The sequence below is a fragment of the Phascolarctos cinereus genome, unplaced genomic scaffold (genome assembly GCF_003287225.1).
Source record: "Phascolarctos cinereus isolate Bilbo 61053 unplaced genomic scaffold, phaCin_HiC Scaffold_3;HRSCAF=262, whole genome shotgun sequence".
In the NCBI taxonomy this organism is placed as follows: Eukaryota; Metazoa; Chordata; class Mammalia; order Diprotodontia; family Phascolarctidae; genus Phascolarctos; species Phascolarctos cinereus.
Window position 1 is genome coordinate 151,659,663 of NW_027555736.1, and position 21,005 is coordinate 151,680,667.

Below are 21,005 nucleotides of genomic sequence, written 5' to 3' on the forward strand. Positions count from 1 at the left end.
TAGGTTTGTGGTGGGTGGGGGTGGGAGAGAAGGAAGGAAGAAAAGAAAACAGGACCAAAAATATGGAACTTTGGGCTGTTCTAGAATGACAGACCACACAACATCATTCTCTCTTTTTAGTGAGGCATTTAATGTCCTCTGTAATATCCTCCTGCCAATCTTATTTTCACATTATACCCATCAAGCATATCCCAGAACAACTAGACTACCTCTGTTCCCTCTTGGTCCCAAAAGGCAGAATTAATAGCAGTGGGTTGAAACTACTCCCCCTATGGGGCAGCTAGGTGATGCAGTGGATAGAGCACCAGCCCCAAATTCAGGAGGGCCTGAGTTCAAATCCGACCTCAGACACATAACACTTATAAGCTGTGTGACCCTGGGCAAGTCACTTAACCCCACTGCCTAGCTTAAATGACAAAAAAAGAAATGTTTTAAAAAATGAAATTACTCCCCCTACCACCAAAAAGGGGGGGGCGGGGGCAAATTCAAGCTTGATTTAAGAAATAACTTCCCAATAATTAGTTATCCAAAAGTGGGTTTCTATGCCTTGTTTTCCTCATCTCAAAAATGAAGATGATGATGATGATGATGATGATAATAATAATAATAATAATAATAATAATAATAATAATATAATAATAATATAATAATAATAGCACCTAGATCCCAGGGTTATTACAAAAATCAAAGGAGACAACATATGTACTATGTAAATCCTAAAGCCCTATAACTGTTACCTATTGTTGTCATTATTATTGCTGCTGTTTCTTCAAAGGGCAGGAATTTGTTCGGTATATAATAAGGAGTTTTCTATTTCTATTTTCTATATTCTGTTTTCTATTTCAGGTGTGGGTTAGCCTGGAAAATCCCTGAAGTCACTTCTACCTCTGGAATTCTGTGACCTCATTGAATGTAGTCTCACAGGTTATCCCTTATGCCTGGAACAGACTTTCTATCCATTAAATTCTTTTCTCCTTTTAAAGCCCAGCTCATAGAACTTCTCTTCCAAGTTCTAGTTCCCATTCAGATAGGTCACTTACAAACTTTCTGAGACTCAGTTTTCTCATTTGTAAAACATATTTCACAGAAGTAATAATAATAACTGATATTTGTATAGTGCTTAAGGTTTGTCAAGCACTTTACATCCATTGTCTCTTTTGATCCTCACAACAGCCCTATGGGTCAGGTATTATTACTCAGTTTTCTCATCGATAAAATGGGAATCCATGACTTGCCTATTGACAGCTAATAAGTACCGGACACAAAATTCAACCACAGGCCCTCATGACTCCAAGCCTAGTCCTCTTTCTACCATACCACACTGTCTCTCTTCAATTAATCAATCAACAAGCACTGTGCTAGGTAATGGGGCTATAAATACAAAGAATGAAATAATTCCCACTCTCAACAAGGACATATATAAATATGAGAATAATTACAAAGTATTTAAATGCATGGTAGTTTGGGTAGAGGGCACCAGCAAATGGGTAAGAAATCACAAAAAGTTGCACATAGAAGATGATGCTTGAGTTGCATCTTGAAGGAAGAGACATGTCCTATGAGGCAGAGGTGAACACATTCCAGGCATGGGGGGTGGCCAGCACAAAAGCATAGAGATGGGAGACTGAGTCACATGTGAGAAACAGAGACAGGGGCAGTTTGGCTGGATTGTAGAGTATAGGAAAGGGAGTAGTAATATACAATAAGGCTGAAAAGATAAGGTGGGTCCAGGCTGTGAAAGGTATTAAAAGTTAAAAAGAGGCATTCATATTTGATCCTAGAAGGAACAGGGAGCCAAAGGAGCTTACTGAGTAGGGAAATGACATGGTTAGACCTGCACTTTAGGAAATTCACTTTGGCAACAGCATATGGGATGGACTGCAGATTAATCTGGAAGCCATTGCAATAATTAAGGTGAGAAGTGGTGTTAGCTGTGTGAGTGTACAAAATGCCTCCAACAATGTAAGAGATGGTACGAGAGGTAAAAACAGTAAGTTTTGGCAACTAATTAGATATGTTTGGGGAGAATAACTGAGGTGATGACAACAGCAACAAGGTTGTGAACTTAGGAACCTGAAGGAATGATGAGGAAATGCTCTGTTCCCTTATGAGGAAACATTCTGAAAAGCTTTAGGTGCTTTATAAATATAAGCCATACCATTACAATGAAGCATGTCCTGATTCCCCAGCAAAAATATACAGTAGATGGTTTGTTCACTTGTTAACAAAAGATGTTTGTTCATTTTCTTAAATGATCGAGTTATAGCTTGACAATCATAAAACAAAATGACTGTAAAGCTGCTTATAAATATTTTAGATTTATCCTATATAAATACTGACAATTTCTTAATATGTATTTTCTCTGTTAAATTACATACAAGTCTTTTTTTTTAATGTTACCTCTCTCTTACTATTACTTTTAGAACTTCGTTTAGAGACTTAACTTATTATTTCTTATGCCCTCCTTGAGAGGCAGGGACTGGACTACTGTTTTTCCTTTTTGTATTCCCAGCAATTAGCAAAGTAATTTGCACACAGTATGAGTTTAATACAGGTGTAGTAAGTCATAAAATATACAGAAGCGCTAATATATTATCAGAATATTAATAATTTGTGTCTCTAAATATAACTAGTTAATTCTCCATTAATTTTAATGAGGTTTTTTGTGTATAAAACGTACAATTTTATACATTAAGGTTTCAGAATTTCACTAGTATGGCTATTCCCTCCACCAATACTGATCATAACCACTTCAAAAAGCCGCTATACTAACTCTGAAAATTACTGTGGCCAAAATATTCAATTAACCTATAGCTAAATTGGGGATAAATCTCTCCAAATAGGACCTCAGAAGCCAAATTTCATCATCAAGTCGATACTCAAAGCCTTTCCAGCTTGGTGGAAAGTGTCAGAGCTTGTGCTCTGATGACAGTTATTAGAAAGCCAGGGCAACGTCCATACCAAAATGAGCCAGTTGAGAAGAACATTAGTAAACGGGAAAATGTAGGTATATGCATACTTATTGTGTATGTGTATATGTTGCATATCAGGCAGTTTAAAGTGGAGAACAATGAAAAAACTTGGAAGTTACACCATGCATGGCTTCAAGTTGTATTAGTGGTTTCTTGAAATTTCAAGAAGTTTTAAAATATTTACTCATATTTCTTACAATCATCTTCAGGAATGTATGTAATAATTTCCCCTAATATGTGAGGGAGTGTATCTTCCTTTCAGTTTAAAAGAAAAAAAGTCTCACTTCATAATCTCCAAAGTCAATATGGTAGAACAGACACTGACTATACAAAAATGTGCTTTATATAAATATAAAATGTTAAGTTAAAACCTATAAGTAACACATTTAACTCTGGTTGTTTCCATCTAGTCTTAGAGAAGTGCAATATATTGGTAATTAGATTAAATTTAACAACATCATCAAGAAGAATTACATTGAGTAAGACCAAATAACCTTTTTTCTTGTTATAGTCTAAATATGAAGTATAACTAGTATTTAGGTACTTACGATTATTGAAGGTTCCCCCATAGTCACTCTGAAATGAGAAACACAAATTATAACATTTTAAATAAGAAGCTACTTTATTTTACTCATTTCTACATTGGTATGATACCTAAACAACCACCATAAAACCTTCTTAATGTCAGTATCAAGAAAATAATAAAAATAATAGCTCACATTCATTTTAATCTTTAGAGTTCAGAGTGTTTTACTTAGGACAGTGAAATTGGTAGTTCAAGTGCACCTTCAGTCTACTTTACAGGGAAAGTAGAGCCTCAAAGAGGTTAAATGATTTGTTCCTGGTCACACAGTGAGCAAGTATCAGAACTAGGATTCAAAACCCAGGTCACTTCAGACCAAATTTAATGCTCTTTCCAAGACATTAGGCCATCTGATATACTTCACTTATTTCCACTATAAAACATTTTGCTCCAAATCCTCTAAAATTACATGTATTTAATAATTTATTAGGAATAAAGAAATTTACTGCACTTTTTTAAATAAAAGCAGACAAAATTATGAGAAATGCATATTTCTGGGCATAACTCATATACTTGCCTACCTAGAAGAAATAGACTGGAAATAACTTCAAAACATCTTTCAATATACTTGCTATTTTCGTTATCACTGTGGAGATAGAAGGGTGGAAGGCCACCTAACTTCCTATAACTTTTCATGATGAGTGACTCAATTTTGAAAACTGTCCTTCATTTCATCCAAAGCAAGAAGGCAAACGCCTAGTATTTTAAAACCTTTTCCATCCTTTGCCTTGTCACTAGACAATAATGAAATTCTTACAGCAAGGCTGAAATGCAGATAAGCCTGCCTCTAAGACTAATGCCAACGGTTATGGGGCAACTATGGGGTTATAGGGCAATACATGGAGAAAGTAGCTGGGCCAGCAGTCAAGAAGGCTGACTACTCAAATGTAACCTTAGGCACTTACTAGCTATGTGACCCTGGGCAAGACACCTGTTTTCCTTGGTTTTCTCAGCTGCAAAATGGGAATAATAATAATAGCACCTACCTCCCAGAGTTGTTATGAGAAACAAATGAGATAATATTTGTAAAGTGCTTAGCACTGTACCTGGCACACTGTAGGTGCTACATAAATGCTATTATTATGATCATTATTATTATTATTAATAGCAACTAGCTATTATTCTAAGGGGTATATAAAAATCCTTTAAGCCCTATAAAGAAGCTTCCATCTGCCTGTGTCTTAAAAAATAAAGTTTCTATTAGCCTACTCTGGACTTCACGCAATCTACTATCTCTATGTAAAAAAATGATAGGTTTTCTGAAACTTGAAAAATCAAAAACACACTTCACTTTGCAAAGAAATACTACCTAGAATTATATAGATAACAGAATTTTAAGATGGAAAGTGAACTCATAAATTTTCCAATTCAACTCCCTTATTTTACAGATGTTAAAACTGCAGCCCAAAAAGGTTAAGCAACTTGTTCAAGATCATACATTTAATTAGTGTTAAGGGCAGTACAACTACATCACGTTTTATTATATTCTAATGGAATCTCAGAGAGCCAACACTTTGTCAGTCTATTTTAGTCTATTTTAAATACTTTTATTTTAATATTTTATTTAATATTTTATATTATATTAAATATTTTATTAGCATTGTTGTTTATTATTTATTAATACTTATATTAATATAATCTTATGTATTAATTTATATTAATATTTCTATATTATTATTTTTATTATATTAAATATTTTAAATACTTTTCTAGCTAGACAAAAGTAGCTGGGAGGATGTAGACAGTCTTGAGTGGAGCCAATAAGGAGAGCTTTCGTAAGTCAAGTTGGGACTAAAAGGAGGTCATAGAGAGATTCCCAAAACTTTAAATTTCCATATATTTGAATTGTTCTTGATCCCACAAGATACAAATACATAGATATAATGTACATCTTGAAATGTTACTATAAAAATAGCATATGTGTGTGTACATGTATTTATATATACTTTTGTGGGTGAAAACACATACTAATAACACTTTCAAGTCCATATTCTGATGTGAAAATCATAAACAATATTATAACTAAATTATCAAGTACTAGCATTATTGTATTATGTGCATGAACAAGATCTTTTACTTCTAAAATTTAACACGAGTCAGAACAAGCACTGCAATATGCCTTCAAAGTAATTCAAAAAGCAAGTTTTCAAGGTAATTTATCAGCGCACTGAAGATAGTGCAAATAGCTTTTTTGGTAACACTTTATTAAAGATATTTGCAAACTAGATATTATGTCAACTTAACTGTTCATGACTGACAATCAAAAAATGGCTACTCTTCTAGATGCATAGTTCCCAGATAAATTCGGTATCATGATACGTTATAAAGGGGTAAAAAAGTTTCTCATTTAATTTGTTGAAGTTTATTAGAAGAATATTTTCTGTTAACAGGATATATATCAAAGGAGTAGATAATTACAATTTTAAGAGAGTTAAAAATCTTAGGAGCTATTCAAACATTGCTATAATGTAGGGAATAGTACTTACCTCCAAAGGTTGGTGTGAGGATCAAATGAGATATATTTGTAAAGCACTTAACACAGTGTTTGGCACGCAGTAGGTACTATATAAATACTTCCTGAAGTTAAGAATGGTTAATTGACACGCCTATAGTCATAACAGCAGGTATGAGAGGTACATGCACATAAAATATGCCAAAAGAAGTGAGGATATACTATCTCTGTATTCAAATATGACACCACACCTTCGGTTTTTGAAAATTTTTGAAGCTGTTTTCCCAGTAACAGTTATGGAAATGTCCTAAGTCGTACGTTCTCCTGTATCTCAGTGACTAATAGCATCTATCTGACATACAGCCACTTGGAGCAGGTCTGTGGTTACAGAATAAAAAAAGCTAACTTTTTAGGTCAAGCAGGTCAAGTCCAACCATGGTACTCCAAATTATGAAATAAACTTATGAAAACATATAATCCTTGAAATTTTGCTATCTACTTGTAGGAATAAGTCATTTTTAGCGAACCTACACATAGAGATATCTAACCTGCAGGAAAACAACAATTTGCAAATTTTTAAAAATAAGATAAAGTAAGTTTAAAAGTAATTAGATTTGTCTTCTAAAGTTTAATTGAACCCACGATTCAATGTTGATACCTCATAATATTTAAATCTATTTTTCAGAGCTTCAATAGTCCTTAAGCTTTCTTCATGCTGTTTTTCCTTGGCTGTTAAAAGGGATCTCAGTTTTTCTTTCTGAAATGAAAAGAAAAAAAAAACCTAAAAACTAGGAAGTCCCTACACTGATGAAACCACAGATCAGACTGACACTGCCTCCCTACCTCCTACCCTACCAAAGTCCTCCATAATGGAAAATTTCATGATATTGTGATAACACAATATTTTACCATAGCAAAACCACATTTGTTGAAAGATTAAAAAGAAATGAAAGAATTTTAGCATTAAAAGGGACTATTATGAATTATCTAGACCTGACAATTCACACTCTAGTTTTCTCTCATTACTTGACAACCACCTTTCTACCCATAAAAATCTATGCCCTCAATCCTGTTCTCCTGATTGGCAACTCCCAAACAGAAGCTACCATTTCACAAGGGGCCTTAGCTCTATTCACTTCACTCTACTCTCTGGACTTCTCTATCTCCATACCAGCTGCCTTACTTCCTTACTGCCCTCACTTTCTAGATCCTCTTTATGTATTATCCTTCCCCTTAGAATGTAAGCACTTTGAGAGTAGGGATGGTCTTGTTTATTTATATTTGCATTCCCACTTTAACATAATACCTTGGATATAGTAAGTACTTAGTTCTCTCTTTGTGTGTCTGTCTGTCTGTCTGTCTCTCTTTCTCCCTCAACTTTACAGGTAGAAGAACAACTCTTAAGTTGCATTAACTTGAGATTAACTTGCAAAAAAACCCAAAAAAACCTTCTGGCTACTTAACTGGACTTCATCATCTCTTGAATGTACTCTAGCAACTCTCTAGATCTCTAGAAACTCACCAGTCTGCAAGATGAAATCAACTGTGAAACAAACATTCTCAGATCATTTCACATCCTGGCTGCAGGACTTCATCATACCCGAGCTGGAAGCCTCACACACCAACACCACTACCACCACCACCCCCATCATATTGTGAGCTCTTTGACAGTAAGGACTACTTTACTTTTCTTTCTACACACAGAGCCTGAAACATAGTGGGCACTCAATAAGTGCTCATTGGCTCTGATAACTAGGACTAGAATCTAAGTCTCTTGATTCATAATCTAGTTCTTTATAATAGTGTTATGTAGAATTTTTACATGAGCATCTTTTCCTCCAAAAAGCTTTTTTTCTCCTACCTCATTTTCAAGGTCATCAGCAACCATTACTTCCTGAAAAAAAGAAAATTAATTTCAATATTCATAGAAAATTTTTAAAATAGATGAGCTTTGCATCCAATAAAAAGAAAAACAACTTCATATTTAAAAAAATATATCACCAATGACAGGGATACAAAGATAAGAACGAGTACATACTAAAATTATTTATGGCAATAAATTTGTGATCCTATATGGGCTTATGAGTTATTTTCATACAGTTATCTTGCTGGTGTAGTAGACAGAAAAGACTTAACTTCAAAGCTAGGATGTCCTGGGTTCGAATTACAAGCTGAATAAAACTGGGCAAGTCATAACTCCTCAGTGCTCTAGGTTATATTCTTTAAGACCAGATTGGACTGAGGAGGTCCCGATATCAATGAAATCACAAGTCCAGTCTCTATCTCTATCCTCCTTCTGCTTTCACCCAAGTTCATTTTCTGTTATCTCTGACTCCTCTACTTCTTGCATACAGAATCAAGTCAAGTTTCATCAGTTTTTCACATCCCTCCCAATTCTTCTTTTCTATTTCTACTGCCACTTTCACTCAGGCCATTATCACACTTACTACTTATATGACTTTATATGACTTCTGGTAATGCACTTAAGCTCTCTGGCCTCAGTTTCCTGACCTGTAAAATAAGGGGTTGGCATATATGGCCTCTGAACTACATGTCCATTCAAGTTCTAAATCTTTAAGTTAAAATTAATTTTCAAACAAAGATCAGCCTTCTGAGTAGGTGGTACATTGGAAAGAGTACTGGGTCTGGAATCAGCAAGACTTCAGTTCAAATCTAGCCTCAGATACTTACTATGTGACCTTAGCTAAATCATTTAACTTAACTTAACTAAAATTAGGCTACATCACCAGCTATCTCACAGGACTGTTGTGATAATCAAATGAGACAGATACAAAGTGCTTAGCACACTGCTTGGTACATGGTAGGTGCTGTATATGCTAGCTATTACAATGATGATCATTTTTTCTCTTCTACTTCCCTCCCTCTCTCACTCTGAGAAAGCAAGAAAAGCAAAACCCCTGTTACAAGCACATATAATTAAGGAAAATAAAATTTCTCATTGGCCATGTCTTTAAAAAAATTATGTCTCAATCCTCAATCTGTGCTCTGTGTCCAGCTATCCAGTCCTATCCCACCCTTACCATGTGGGCTAAGAACTCCAGAAGCTGCTGCTGCAATTCTTTTGCTCCCATTACCTGGTACAGTCTTGCCCGGACACTGCCTGAGCTGAACGGTGCTCCACTCTCACCCCAGTGTGACAGACCTTTCCTGCCAACCTTCTACATTGTCTTGGGCTGAAAAATTGTTTCATTCTGTCCTTTTGTGGCTTCTGCCACTCCAGAATTCATTTTGAGATGTTATTTAAAGTTGTTAGAATGGAATTTGTGAGGTCAGGTGAGTCCCTGCCTTCTCTCCACCATCTTGGCTCCACCCTCCTCAACTGGCTTTTTAATTAGTCATTTTGCTTCTAATATTTCTTTCCTCCAGCCCATCTGGCACACTGCCCCTAAATCAATCTACTTAAAATGATATTTTTAACATGTTTAGAAACTTTCCAGTTCAAAATTCTCAATATGGCATTCAACTTTGTCCACAATTTAGTCCCAAGCTACTTTGTGATTTTATCACTAACAACATTCTCCTCCACTCTTTATTCCAACACTCTCGATTCAAATAACACTGATCTAATCATAATACTCTAAACAGAACATGAGTTCACTGTTGCCTCCAACTCTCTACACATACTAATTTCCTGTAGCCTACTAGACAGCTTCTAAGATTTCTCCAACTCTAAAATCTATATCCCTATGTTTTCTAGGCCAATCTAAATCTGACCCATCATTCAAAGTCAGCTCAAGTCACATCTTTTCCTTAAGCCTTCTCTCAACACAGCAGTTCACAAGGTCTCTTCCTCCTCTCAGTTCTTATTAAAAACAAATCTTCTTCAGCTTCTCTTCTGTTTGGACAAATCTTGCCTGCCTAGGTCACTGGAAGCTCCCCGAAGGCAAGGACCGTTTTTCATTTTGTCAGGCACATAAAGACACAAAAAGCTAAAAATACTGATGATTGCCAAGAGAACTGTGTGAGTTTTTAAAGTATGTACTTCTGGTAACTATACAGTTTGAAATACTATTTTTACCAGGTTTAATTATTTTATTTTCTGTTATACTATACTTTGAACATAGTTGATGATAAATAAGTCCTTAGTAAAATTGTTAGATCCTCAAAGGCAGGGCAAATGACTTATATTCCTTGTTTGCCTTACAGATATTAATATAATGAATGACACAGTGAATACTAAAAATTTTTGGTAAGAACACTAAACTTATTTGCTGTCTGTTTCTTCATAATTATGCTATATGTTTATAACTATTAGCAAAAAAAATTTATTATGCCAAAAATATATCTGAAAATGTTTATATGCTTATTTAATACTATAGTAATTAATTCCTTTAAAATTATTTTATTTTTTGTTGGAGAGGATGTGGGAAAATTGGAACGCTAATACATTGTTGGTGGAGTTGCAAAATGATCCAACCATTTTGGAGAACAATTTGGAACTATGCCCAAAGGGCTACAAAAATGTGCATACCCTTTGATCCAGCAATAGCACTTCTAGGGCTGTATCCCAAAGAGATCAGACAAATGGGAAAAGGACCCACATGTACAAAAATATACATAGCAGCTCTTTTTGTGGTCGCAAAGAACTGGAAATTGAGAGGATGCCCATTAATTGGGGAATAGCTGAGCAAGTTGTGGTATATGAATGTAATGGGATACTATTGCGCTATAAGAAATGATGAACAGGCTGACTTCAGAAAAACCTGGAAAGACTTATATGGCCTGATGCTGAGTGAAGTGAGCAGAACCAAAAAGGACTTTGTACACAATAACAGCCACGTTATGCAATGACTAAGATTGTTAAACTGAAACTTTCTCAGCATTATGAGGATCTAAGACATTTCCAGAGGCCTCGGGATGGATAATGCTGTTCACATTCAAAGAAAGAACTATGGAAGTCGAATCGCTCTCACTTATTTTTACCTTCTGTTGAGTTTTGTTTCATCTTTCTGATGGTTCCTCCTATTGGTTTTAATTTTTACTTACAGCTTCACTAATGAGAAAATATGTTTAATGGGTATGTAAATGTAAAGCCTATATCAGATTGTGCGCCGTCTTGGGGAGGGTGGGTGGGAGGAAAAGGGAGAAAAATTTTCAACTCAAAAGCATATGGAAAAAATAAAAAAATTTAAATTAAAAAAAAATTAAAATAAAATAAAATTATTTTATTTTCCACAATTACTAAAGAAAAATGCTCTTCAATGCATAGTTAAATATTAGCATAAACAAATATATTAATAATCCTACATGTGTATTTAACCCTCAAATTTCTTACTCATCAGGGTGGCTTTTTATTTCATTAGTTTAAATTTTTTTCCTAGAAATTGTATTTATATTACATTCAGTAATGACTGAAACTAAACTAGACATTTGTATGATAGGTTGCAAATTAATTTGTTAGAACCAAAGTATCCCAGAATTGTTTGTATGAAAAATATCTATTACAAAAAACTTTAAAAGTTCAAATACCACACCCTATACTTCCATCTTCAAAAAAAAATGCAAAAAATACTCCGGTATTTTTCTTGTCATTATTCAAGATCCATAAATACCACAAGCTATAAAAATAAAACTCTTGGTTAACATTTTAATAGACATTGTTTTTGTAGATAGCTGAGTAAACTAAAGCAACTCCATTTTGTCTGTATTTCTTCTATTTTGCCTCTAACCATATTTGCACTGCAGTCTCTGCCTCTGTCTTTGACCTTTCTTACTGATGAAACAGCAAGGACAGTCCTTATCTATTAAGGAGGGATTACAAGAGATCACTAACCTGAAGAAGAACCTTTCCTGTTACAAGTCTCTACAACAGACCCTGTCTAATCAATAAAGGGATACTATATCCCCTAGTCCTACTGTGTAAGCCCCCAGCAACAAGCCATCTCCAATCCAGAGGTACACTCTACCTAATTCACTTCCTGCCTAAAATCAAACCCATATAAGCCTTGTCATTTTGGTTTTCAGGGAGTCTCCCCTTCATCCACGTGTGGGTAGGGCTCCCTTGCAAATGAATTCAATAAACCCTCATTGGTTCCTAAATTTCTGGTTTGGGTTTTAGTTCTGGCTCTGATTAGTTTTGGCACCAAGAATGTTATCCACAGTCTCTATTTTGTAACTGAAAATCCTGAGATTTCTTTTTAAAGTTTTCTTTTCACAAGTAAGAGAAAATGCTCCAAGTAGATAGAAATTGTATATTAACTGCTACATTTCTACATAATTTCTGAATTAAACTGCAAAGATATCAAGTCTCTATGAATTGTATTTTAGATTATGTAATCATCTATATCACACCTACTAACAGTGGATGTACCCCAAAACTCTGTCTTACGTCCTTCTTCTCTTTCCTTTCTATACTCTCCACTTGGTGGTCTTATCAGCTGCCATGCCTTAATTATCAGCAATATACAAATTACAGATATTTAAGCCAAGTCTCTTCCCTGAGCTTCAGACCAACCTCACTAATTATAGTGGGCATTTCTAGCAGGATTTCTGGCAAGCATCTCAAAAATCAACATATCCAAAATACAATTCATCATCACCCCCTCTGTGCCCCATCTCCCCTCTTCCAAACTTCCCTCTTACTAGCAAGAGTATCACAAATCTTCCAAGTCACCCAGGTTAAAAAACCTGGCATCATCTCCAACTTTCCATTCTCACTCTAGACAATAGTCAATCAAACCTTCCCACCTCTGCTACTGTACAAATTTTACTCATCCTTCAAGGATGATATCTCAAGTCCTACCATGTCCCTTAAGCTTTCCTAACCATATCAGTCTATATTAAAGCTCCTTTGTCTAAAGTTCTACAGCACTTAATGCATATGCTTCTTTGTACTCTAACTCATCTTTCTGCATATTCGTCTTCACTCCTCAACTAAACCACGAGCTCCATAAGGGTACAGAGGCCATAAGGCTAGCACAATGCCTCACACTAAGAAGTGGGAGCCTCATAAATATTTCTTAATGATGGAGATTACTTGGGGTCATTTTTTTTAACATCAACATGTATTATACACAGACTATACCTCATTTAGCTGTAGTTGCAACCCATTGACTTTATCTAATAATATTCTTTGTTCTTGTTGAATGTTTCTCAACTTTTCTTTCAAATCTTCATTTTCAGCCTCTAGATCCTTAAAAACACATTGGAAAATAATAATAGGTAAAGGGGCAATTTAAAAAGAAAATTTCTTGTTAATACAACCATAAATACATTTTCTCAGTCTCTTAAGTCAGACACAAAATAACTACTGAAATGCCAACCAAGTTAAAAAATTAACTTTTAAGAAAATAAATACAGGTAATAACAGTAATTAACATTACCTAGGAGTTCAAAGTTTACAAAAAACTTTATATTTTAGCTGCAGTCCTCAAACTGTGCACCATGGCAAATTCACAGGGGCATAATGAGATATTTAAATTTTCAAGAAAAACACAATGATAAACATCTGTTGACCCCTGAATGAACCACTACCTTCATTGTGGTTCACTGTTTCAACGTTAGAAAAGACTACATTTCCTCTTTCAATGATATTCTACTTGAGATAGGTTTTGTTCACTTCTACTTTCCAGCTATGCCAACTACTTCTCTAACTTTCTCATTTGTAACATGTTATCTTTGCAAAATTGGGTTTTCAGCAGTTACTATGATAAAAAGCAAGTACCATGCAAAAATCAACATAAAATAAAAAGGAAATGAGGATATTGGTGTCCAATCTGATTCCAAGGTTTGAGAGGATGTGCAATGCCTAAAAGGTACACACACTTCATTAGTAAGTAACTGTGGTTAAGAATGAAATAAAAATAATACTTCTTCTTTTACTCTATATGTATTGTTTTTTAATTAGCTATTAAGTAATGAGGACATACTTATTCAGTTGTCTTGACCTAACTAATCAATAAATTGAACTTGTGGGTATTTCTTTTGGACTCAGTGCACTGTGAAAAAATTACTGACACACACTAATGTTTGGGAACCTCTGCACTGTCTCATTTGAATCTCACAACAACCTTGTCAGGTGGGTACTAAAGGGATTATTATCCCCATTTTAGAAATGAAAAAACTGAGGCTCAGGGATGAGTCAATGTCAAGTGTTAGAGGCAAGATTTTCATGCTCAGGTCTTTCAGACTCTAATGCTAACATTCTACCTATTCTACCACGCTGCCATTGTAACACAATAATAACAACAATAAATACTAGTATTTAAAAATCAGCATATGAAGGATACCGTTTCTGACAAAAACAAGGTAAAAAGAGTATTAACCAAATGAATCAGAACTATTTTTAGTTTTAAGCCTCCAAAATCTGTAATGAGATCATCCTTCATAATATTTTACTGTCAATAAACAGTAAAACACTTAGGTCATCTGGTAAAAACAAATGAACAATATTAAAAAGTATTTATTACAACATCTATAACCATCTTTTCCCAAGGACAATACATGACAGAAAACGCACAAGAATATGAAAACCAACTGTGTTCTTGTCTTATCAGATAAAAGCTGCTACTGGTATTTACATATAAATTACTTTTTCATGTGTTTCAGCGTTTCAACTATATAAACCACACAGTCACTGTTTCTACTCCAATAACAGGTTTTTTTTAATAAATATTATTTTTTTTCCCTCAACCAGAAGCTACAGGATATCACTATTTTGAGTAAGTCTAAACAAGGCAAACCAAACAAACCCAGCTCAATCAAAAAAGTAGATAGCTATTATGCTGAGATTTTTTTTCCTGGCTAGTGTTTTGAAGTAAAGACCTGTGTTTATGTCTTTCTTCTGACACAGACATGATATGTGGCAAGTGATGTAACTTTACCATATGAAAGGCAACTCTCAAAGACAATATATTACAGAAAAAGTGTCAATCAGAACTGATATCTCAATGTGTATACATATACAGATACACACATATACATATTCACACACGTACAAGTATATATAAGTGTGTTGTGTGTGTGTGTTTGAACTGGACCTGTGATTTTATTGATACAAAAACTCCCAGTGAAAAACTTACTGTGCTTTCAAATGCTATGTAAACTAAATGGTGTCAACTGAGAAAGGTTGGAAAATTTATTTTTCTTTTAAAAGAGAATCAAGCAATAATAGAGACTCCACAATAACAGAAACAAACCTATCCAAATACTTTTGATTTTACTGTTCAAAGGAACATACCATTTCTTTGAGTGTGCCTGCTTCCTGGAGCACTACCTGAACATTTTTCTGCTCCCTCTGATATGATTTTATATTTACTTCATCTTGCATAGGCAACAGATTCCACTTCGATGGAACATGAGATACCTATGTTATTACATTAAAATGTAACAAGGTAAAGTTATGAAAGAATAAAAAGCCTTTAAAAAACCTAATTTGAAGAAAACATTAAACCTAGCATATTTTGATTTATGATCTAGGTTAAGCTTTGCTCTATATTACACAAGGTGGCAGTATTTCTATCTATAAAACCAAAAAGTCCATCTCACTGAAAATAGAACTCACTTTCCAATAACTGTCATTTAAATAATTTTAACCTAGTATTTGAAAACCTCAAAATACTAAACTACTTGAGTAGCAAAGCCATTTGAAAGCACAATATCTTACTTAAATGTATCAAATTCAAATCAATATAATAATTTCAACAAATGTATTCAAAGAAATGATCATATAACTCCAAAACTAAAAATCATCAAAAGAATGTGTTCAAGCCAAGTGACATTTGAGGATTATAATACAAAAAAACAGGAGCCAAATCCATACTGATTTTTCTTTTTGTATTCCTATCACTTAGCACACTGTAGACACTTAATAAATGCTTGTTGAATGAATGACAGTAAAGTAAGCATTTCTCTGGTTGACAAGGGGAAATAAAACTTGTAAGCTTTCTTTCATTCCTAAGTACATGCATGTGTGTGTGTGTGTGTGTGTGTGTGTGTGTGTGTGTGTGTGTGTGTGTGTGTGTAGAGATATATATAGATATATATCTATATCTTTTGAAGTGGGATGACAAGACTTTACAACAAATGGATGGGATAAGGTATCAGCAAAATTCATCCCAAAAATGATTTATTATAACCTAAAACATGATTCATAAATGTGTCAGGGGAGAAGTTTTTGCAGATTCTAAATTTTATCAGCAAGTCAGCAATCTAAAACTAATATATAACTAATAACATAACAGATTATGTTCCTATAACATTGGGAATACAAAAATATATAAATATACACTTACCCCCATTTTAGAAATTAGAAAAATGAGGATTAGAGATAAATTAAATAGCATACTGAAAAAAATTTAGATTAAAGACTCTCAGTGTTCAGGCAGAAATGACCAGGAAAATAGGCCTTGAACCTGAAAATCCTTCAACAAGTCATTACAAAAACCACAACCTATTTAGATCTTTTAAGACATTCAATTTATGTCAATTTGGTAGCATTTGTCTTTTCAATCTAGTAACCCATGGGGAGTTTTTCTGTATTTTGAAATGAGGGCTTACCTGCTGGAAAGATGGTCCTTTCTTTGAAGGTTCTCTTCCTAAAGAACAAAAAAGGAAGGGATGAAAACAACTAACAATAAATTATGTTAGATTGGATATACATTATTCACAGAATCACAGAATTTTAGATTTAGAGGAGACCTTAGAAAGCATGTGGTCCAGTCTCCTGTCACAAACCAGGGCTAAAAGGTAAAGTGACTTCACCTGGGTCACACAGTTATAGTGGCAGACAGGAGGCCCCAACATATATCTCTATACTGCTTTTCCCTATCTATAATTCACTGCTCCTTTATCTTTATTATTTTTTTATCTAAGCTGATTTACTTATTTTATTCATTATAATTTTATTTCCCTCAAAAGAAAAAGTTCAAGAATTTTTAACCTAACAGGGACAAAACCATTTCCCTACAAACAGTAATATTATGACTCCACTTCAGGTTTCTTCAGGTTTCTAAATTACTTCCCAATGGATTAGATTTGCCACAATAATCAAGTTCTCTAAATTCTACTCTAAGGGATCTAAATTAACCAAGTAAAAAAACATTCTACATATCTGTATAAAATATAATATATAAGGAAATAGATATTTAAGACATTTACTAATTGAGACAAACATTTCTTTCAGCAAAGTTTTCTGTTCTCAAAAGTTCAAATATTAAAATTTCTATATGTACTGTTTTGCTGATTTTAACTTGGCTTGCCCAAATTAAGATAATATATCCTAACGAATCATTCACCCTGGACATCTCCTTGCCAGCGTTGCTGCTACAGCATGCATACCACAATACTCTCCACTCCAATGCTTAGAAAACAGTAATCAAACCAATACTACCATTGATTCTGGAAAGGGCATGTCTTTGGCAGGCACTATCTTGTTTTTGTATTTCTATCCTCAAAATTTAGCACAATGCTTGACACATAGCATTTAATAAATGCTTTTTATTCATTCATTCATCCATCAATCCGTTCATTTATTCATTCAAACTTAAGGAAATTTCTGGGTACCTTTATTTGCATTTTCAACTGCAGTCTTCATTAAAGTTAGAATATCCAGATTATCACCAATTCTTGCATAGTAAGAACTATCATGACCAAGGGCATCCAACAAGCTGACATCTGCACCATTTTTAATTAAAACTTCTACAGCATCCTTACAGCCATACTCACAACCTAACATAAGGGCAGTCCTAAAACAAGACACAACCACAATAATGAATCATTGTAAGGAAACATTTGATAGAATTCAAGAAAATTATGGACTGCAATCCCCCTATGATTCATTAGATAAATCCTAAAGAGTTGCCTGAAGAATGATACAGTGGATAAATGACTTGCCTAGTCATACAGCTACTAAGTGTCAAAGGTGGGATTTTAATTTAGGTCTTACCAACTCTATTTAATACACATCAACATCGTTTCAAATAAATTAGGAAATTTGGGTATTGTTTTGATGATAGTTGACTTTGTTATAAAACAACACAGGTTTGTTTCAGGAGGTCTGATGAACTGAGGTATCACAAAAGTCATCATTTCTTTCTCCTCTTTCCCTCTTTTATCTCACTGAAGAAATTTAAACAATTGATATAATTGAAACAGAGTTCCTTTTCATTTTAATTAATTCACATACTTAAATTACACTATTTACATATTTAAATTCCACTGTTTTATAATGAGTCAGAAAATTACATCAGATATCAGAAAGTCAAATTATAAATTCAACCAATACACCTAAAATGTTATTTTTTTTCAGGTATCTTAAGTAAACTAACAATTCAATTTGTTGAATGTTAGTTTTGAGTAGCTTTCATGTAGCTATTGAATAAGTCTCTGGTTTACCTTATGCATCTTACCTAGCTTGCTATTTTTTAATGAAATTATGTTTAAAAGAATTTAATTTTCATAGTCTTAAATCATTGGTTTAAGGTCGCCCCAGTTCTGGATAAATCTGCCATGAAAATATATTTACAAAAAAGAAAGAAAGGAGAAAAGATAATAATAAAATTGATTAACCACTATTTGTTTTACAAAAGATTCACCATAACAGTCAGTCCTCATAGTTAACTCCTGCTTTAATTCAATTTATATAGAACTTTTCATGAATATACATCTATTGCATAAAATGAGGCAGGCATTTTCCAGTTGGCAAAGCCCACATAAACATGAAACTAAATTTAAAAGAATTAGTCACTTAATTACTGACTTAACATTACCTGTTTTGTTTGTCTCTGGCATTAACATCTGCACCTCTATCAATAAGAAGTTGACATATTGCTGGTCTACACATCTGAGTGGCCAGTATCAGTGGTGTCCGCCCATCCTATACAGTAATAAGAAGACAAACTGAAAAGCCAACAAGCATTTATTAAGCACCCACCATGCAGCAATCACTTTGCTAGGTTCTGGGGATACACAGAAAGGCCAAAAATAGTCCCTTCCCTCAAGCAGCTCACAGTGTAATCAAGAAGAAATAGAGAAAAGCAGTTATCACCTACATTATATGAATACATATATATGAATATAAGTTAACTTACCACATCTCTGGCATTTACTGAGGCTCCATGGTCACAAAGTAGCTGTATGCTAGAAGTACAATCTGCCATAGCTGCACATTGGAAAGAAAACATATGCTGATGAGATATTTAAAGTTCTCCTATCAAGATAATACATGAACTGTTTCTAACTTTTAAAAGCTTCACAACCTCCAATACATTGGTCTTAATGATACAGACTATCACATTTCTATTTTAAGAATTATTCGACTAGATCATTTAAAAAATATTGTCTTAATTCACTTTGACTAAACAAATTACTTTTCTCTAATACAAGAAAACTTCCTTGGTCGTGAAGAGAATGTGCTACCATGCATAGAAGAACGTGGATAATTAAGATCAAATTTAAATTTGCTTATTCTCCACTTTTGTACGTGGTAATTAACTGGCCTGCATCTCCATATGTCACCTTAACTTAAAAAAAAAGTCAAATATATTTCATAAGGTTGTCTTAAATAAATGTGTTTCATCTGTCTGCTGATTTCTTTCTAATGTTTTTAGCGCCAGGGTCAGATATTCTAATCTTTACTAAAAGCTTTTTAAAAAACAAACTGGCTATTTTTAACATCTAAAATAGAGGAAAAATAAATAGTATATTCATGAATCAGAGGAATTTATAATCTTGTGGGAAAAAAACTGAATTTGCTAATCCCTCTGAAGTATCAAGATGAAAAGAACACTGGCTTAGCAGTGTCTGTATTGTGAAATTCAGTCATACTTTCATTTCTGAATGTCTTTTGATCAATGCAAAATATTTTACTCAAAACATTCATTGCAAGCATAAACAAAACCTTAATTCATAAAATTCTTTAGTATAAAACCATCTTTCTATTTTTGTTATATATTTTAAAAAGTAAAATATCCTTAATATATTACATTAAAGTGTCATTTGACTAAATTAAACTATGACATTAAACAAGTGAAATGTGATCCAAAGAAATAATTATCTATTAGATACATGATAATATTTAGTTTTATCAATTTTGCGCTTTGAATATATCATAAAGCATAGTTTCAGAAACCGTCTTAAAAGAATGAAAAATAAAGAGAAAATCTTAAAGAAACTAAAATATATACCTTTTAGAAGTAACAATAAAACAAAAACTGGACTATTTTTATGTTAAAAGTTAATTTCTTAGTCCTACTATATTGTTTCTCATACTGATAATAACTGTATCTTTCTATTAAATAAAACTATAGACAGGAAAACTGGTTAAACTGTTTAAGAATTCATTGAATGAAGTAACAGCAAACTAATATAGTATAGTGGAAAGAGGCAAAGAGACTGAGACTGGAGTTACATCTTTGCCATTATATTCTCTATGAACCTGGGGAAATTACTTTACCTTCTAGAGCTCACTTATTCATCTATAAAATGAAAGAATGGACATGTTTTCTAAAGTTCCTTCCTGCTCTAAAATTCTGTGGTTCTATGATTCTCTGTGTGTATGTGTATTTACATATATATATATATATATATATAGCTAACTTCTTGTATTTCAGTCCTATTTTCATCCTTCCTTTTTTTCGATATTTAGAGAGAACCTTCAAAATGATAACTCAGTCACACAAGTACTAACTATACTATTGTAAAATTATTAGTGCAGGGGCATCTAGGTAGTGCAGTGGATAGAACTCTGACCTTGGAGTCAGGAGGACATGAGTTCAAATCCAGTCTCAGACACATGACAGTAGCTGTGTTACCCTAGACAAGTCATTTAACCCTGATTGCCTCACCAAAAACAAAAAGCAAAAAAGCAAAATAAAAAAATTATTGGTGCAAAACCTTAATAAAAGCAAGAAAATAGTGCAAAGATAGAAGACTCGCCCACAACACTGCTCAACCTTTTTTTTTTAATGAAAATACTTTTTAAGAACCAAAGGAAAACTGGCCAACATTCTAAAAGAACACAATATGTCAAATATGCATT

At 33.6% G+C, this 21,005-nt stretch overlaps 1 protein-coding gene across 1 annotated transcript in view; it reads right to left on the reverse strand.

The window, feature by feature from the left end:
- Positions 1-21,005, reverse strand: part of UACA (uveal autoantigen with coiled-coil domains and ankyrin repeats) — a 109,446-nt gene that overhangs the window by 25,972 nt on the left and 62,469 nt on the right. Inside the window, 9 exon segments of the mRNA XM_020982095.2 lie at positions 3,521-3,548; positions 6,666-6,764; positions 7,869-7,901; positions 13,053-13,160; positions 15,207-15,332; positions 16,526-16,563; positions 17,531-17,712; positions 18,736-18,842; positions 19,057-19,127. Coding sequence (XP_020837754.1) covers positions 3,521-3,548; positions 6,666-6,764; positions 7,869-7,901; positions 13,053-13,160; positions 15,207-15,332; positions 16,526-16,563; positions 17,531-17,712; positions 18,736-18,842; positions 19,057-19,127 — 792 coding nt within the window.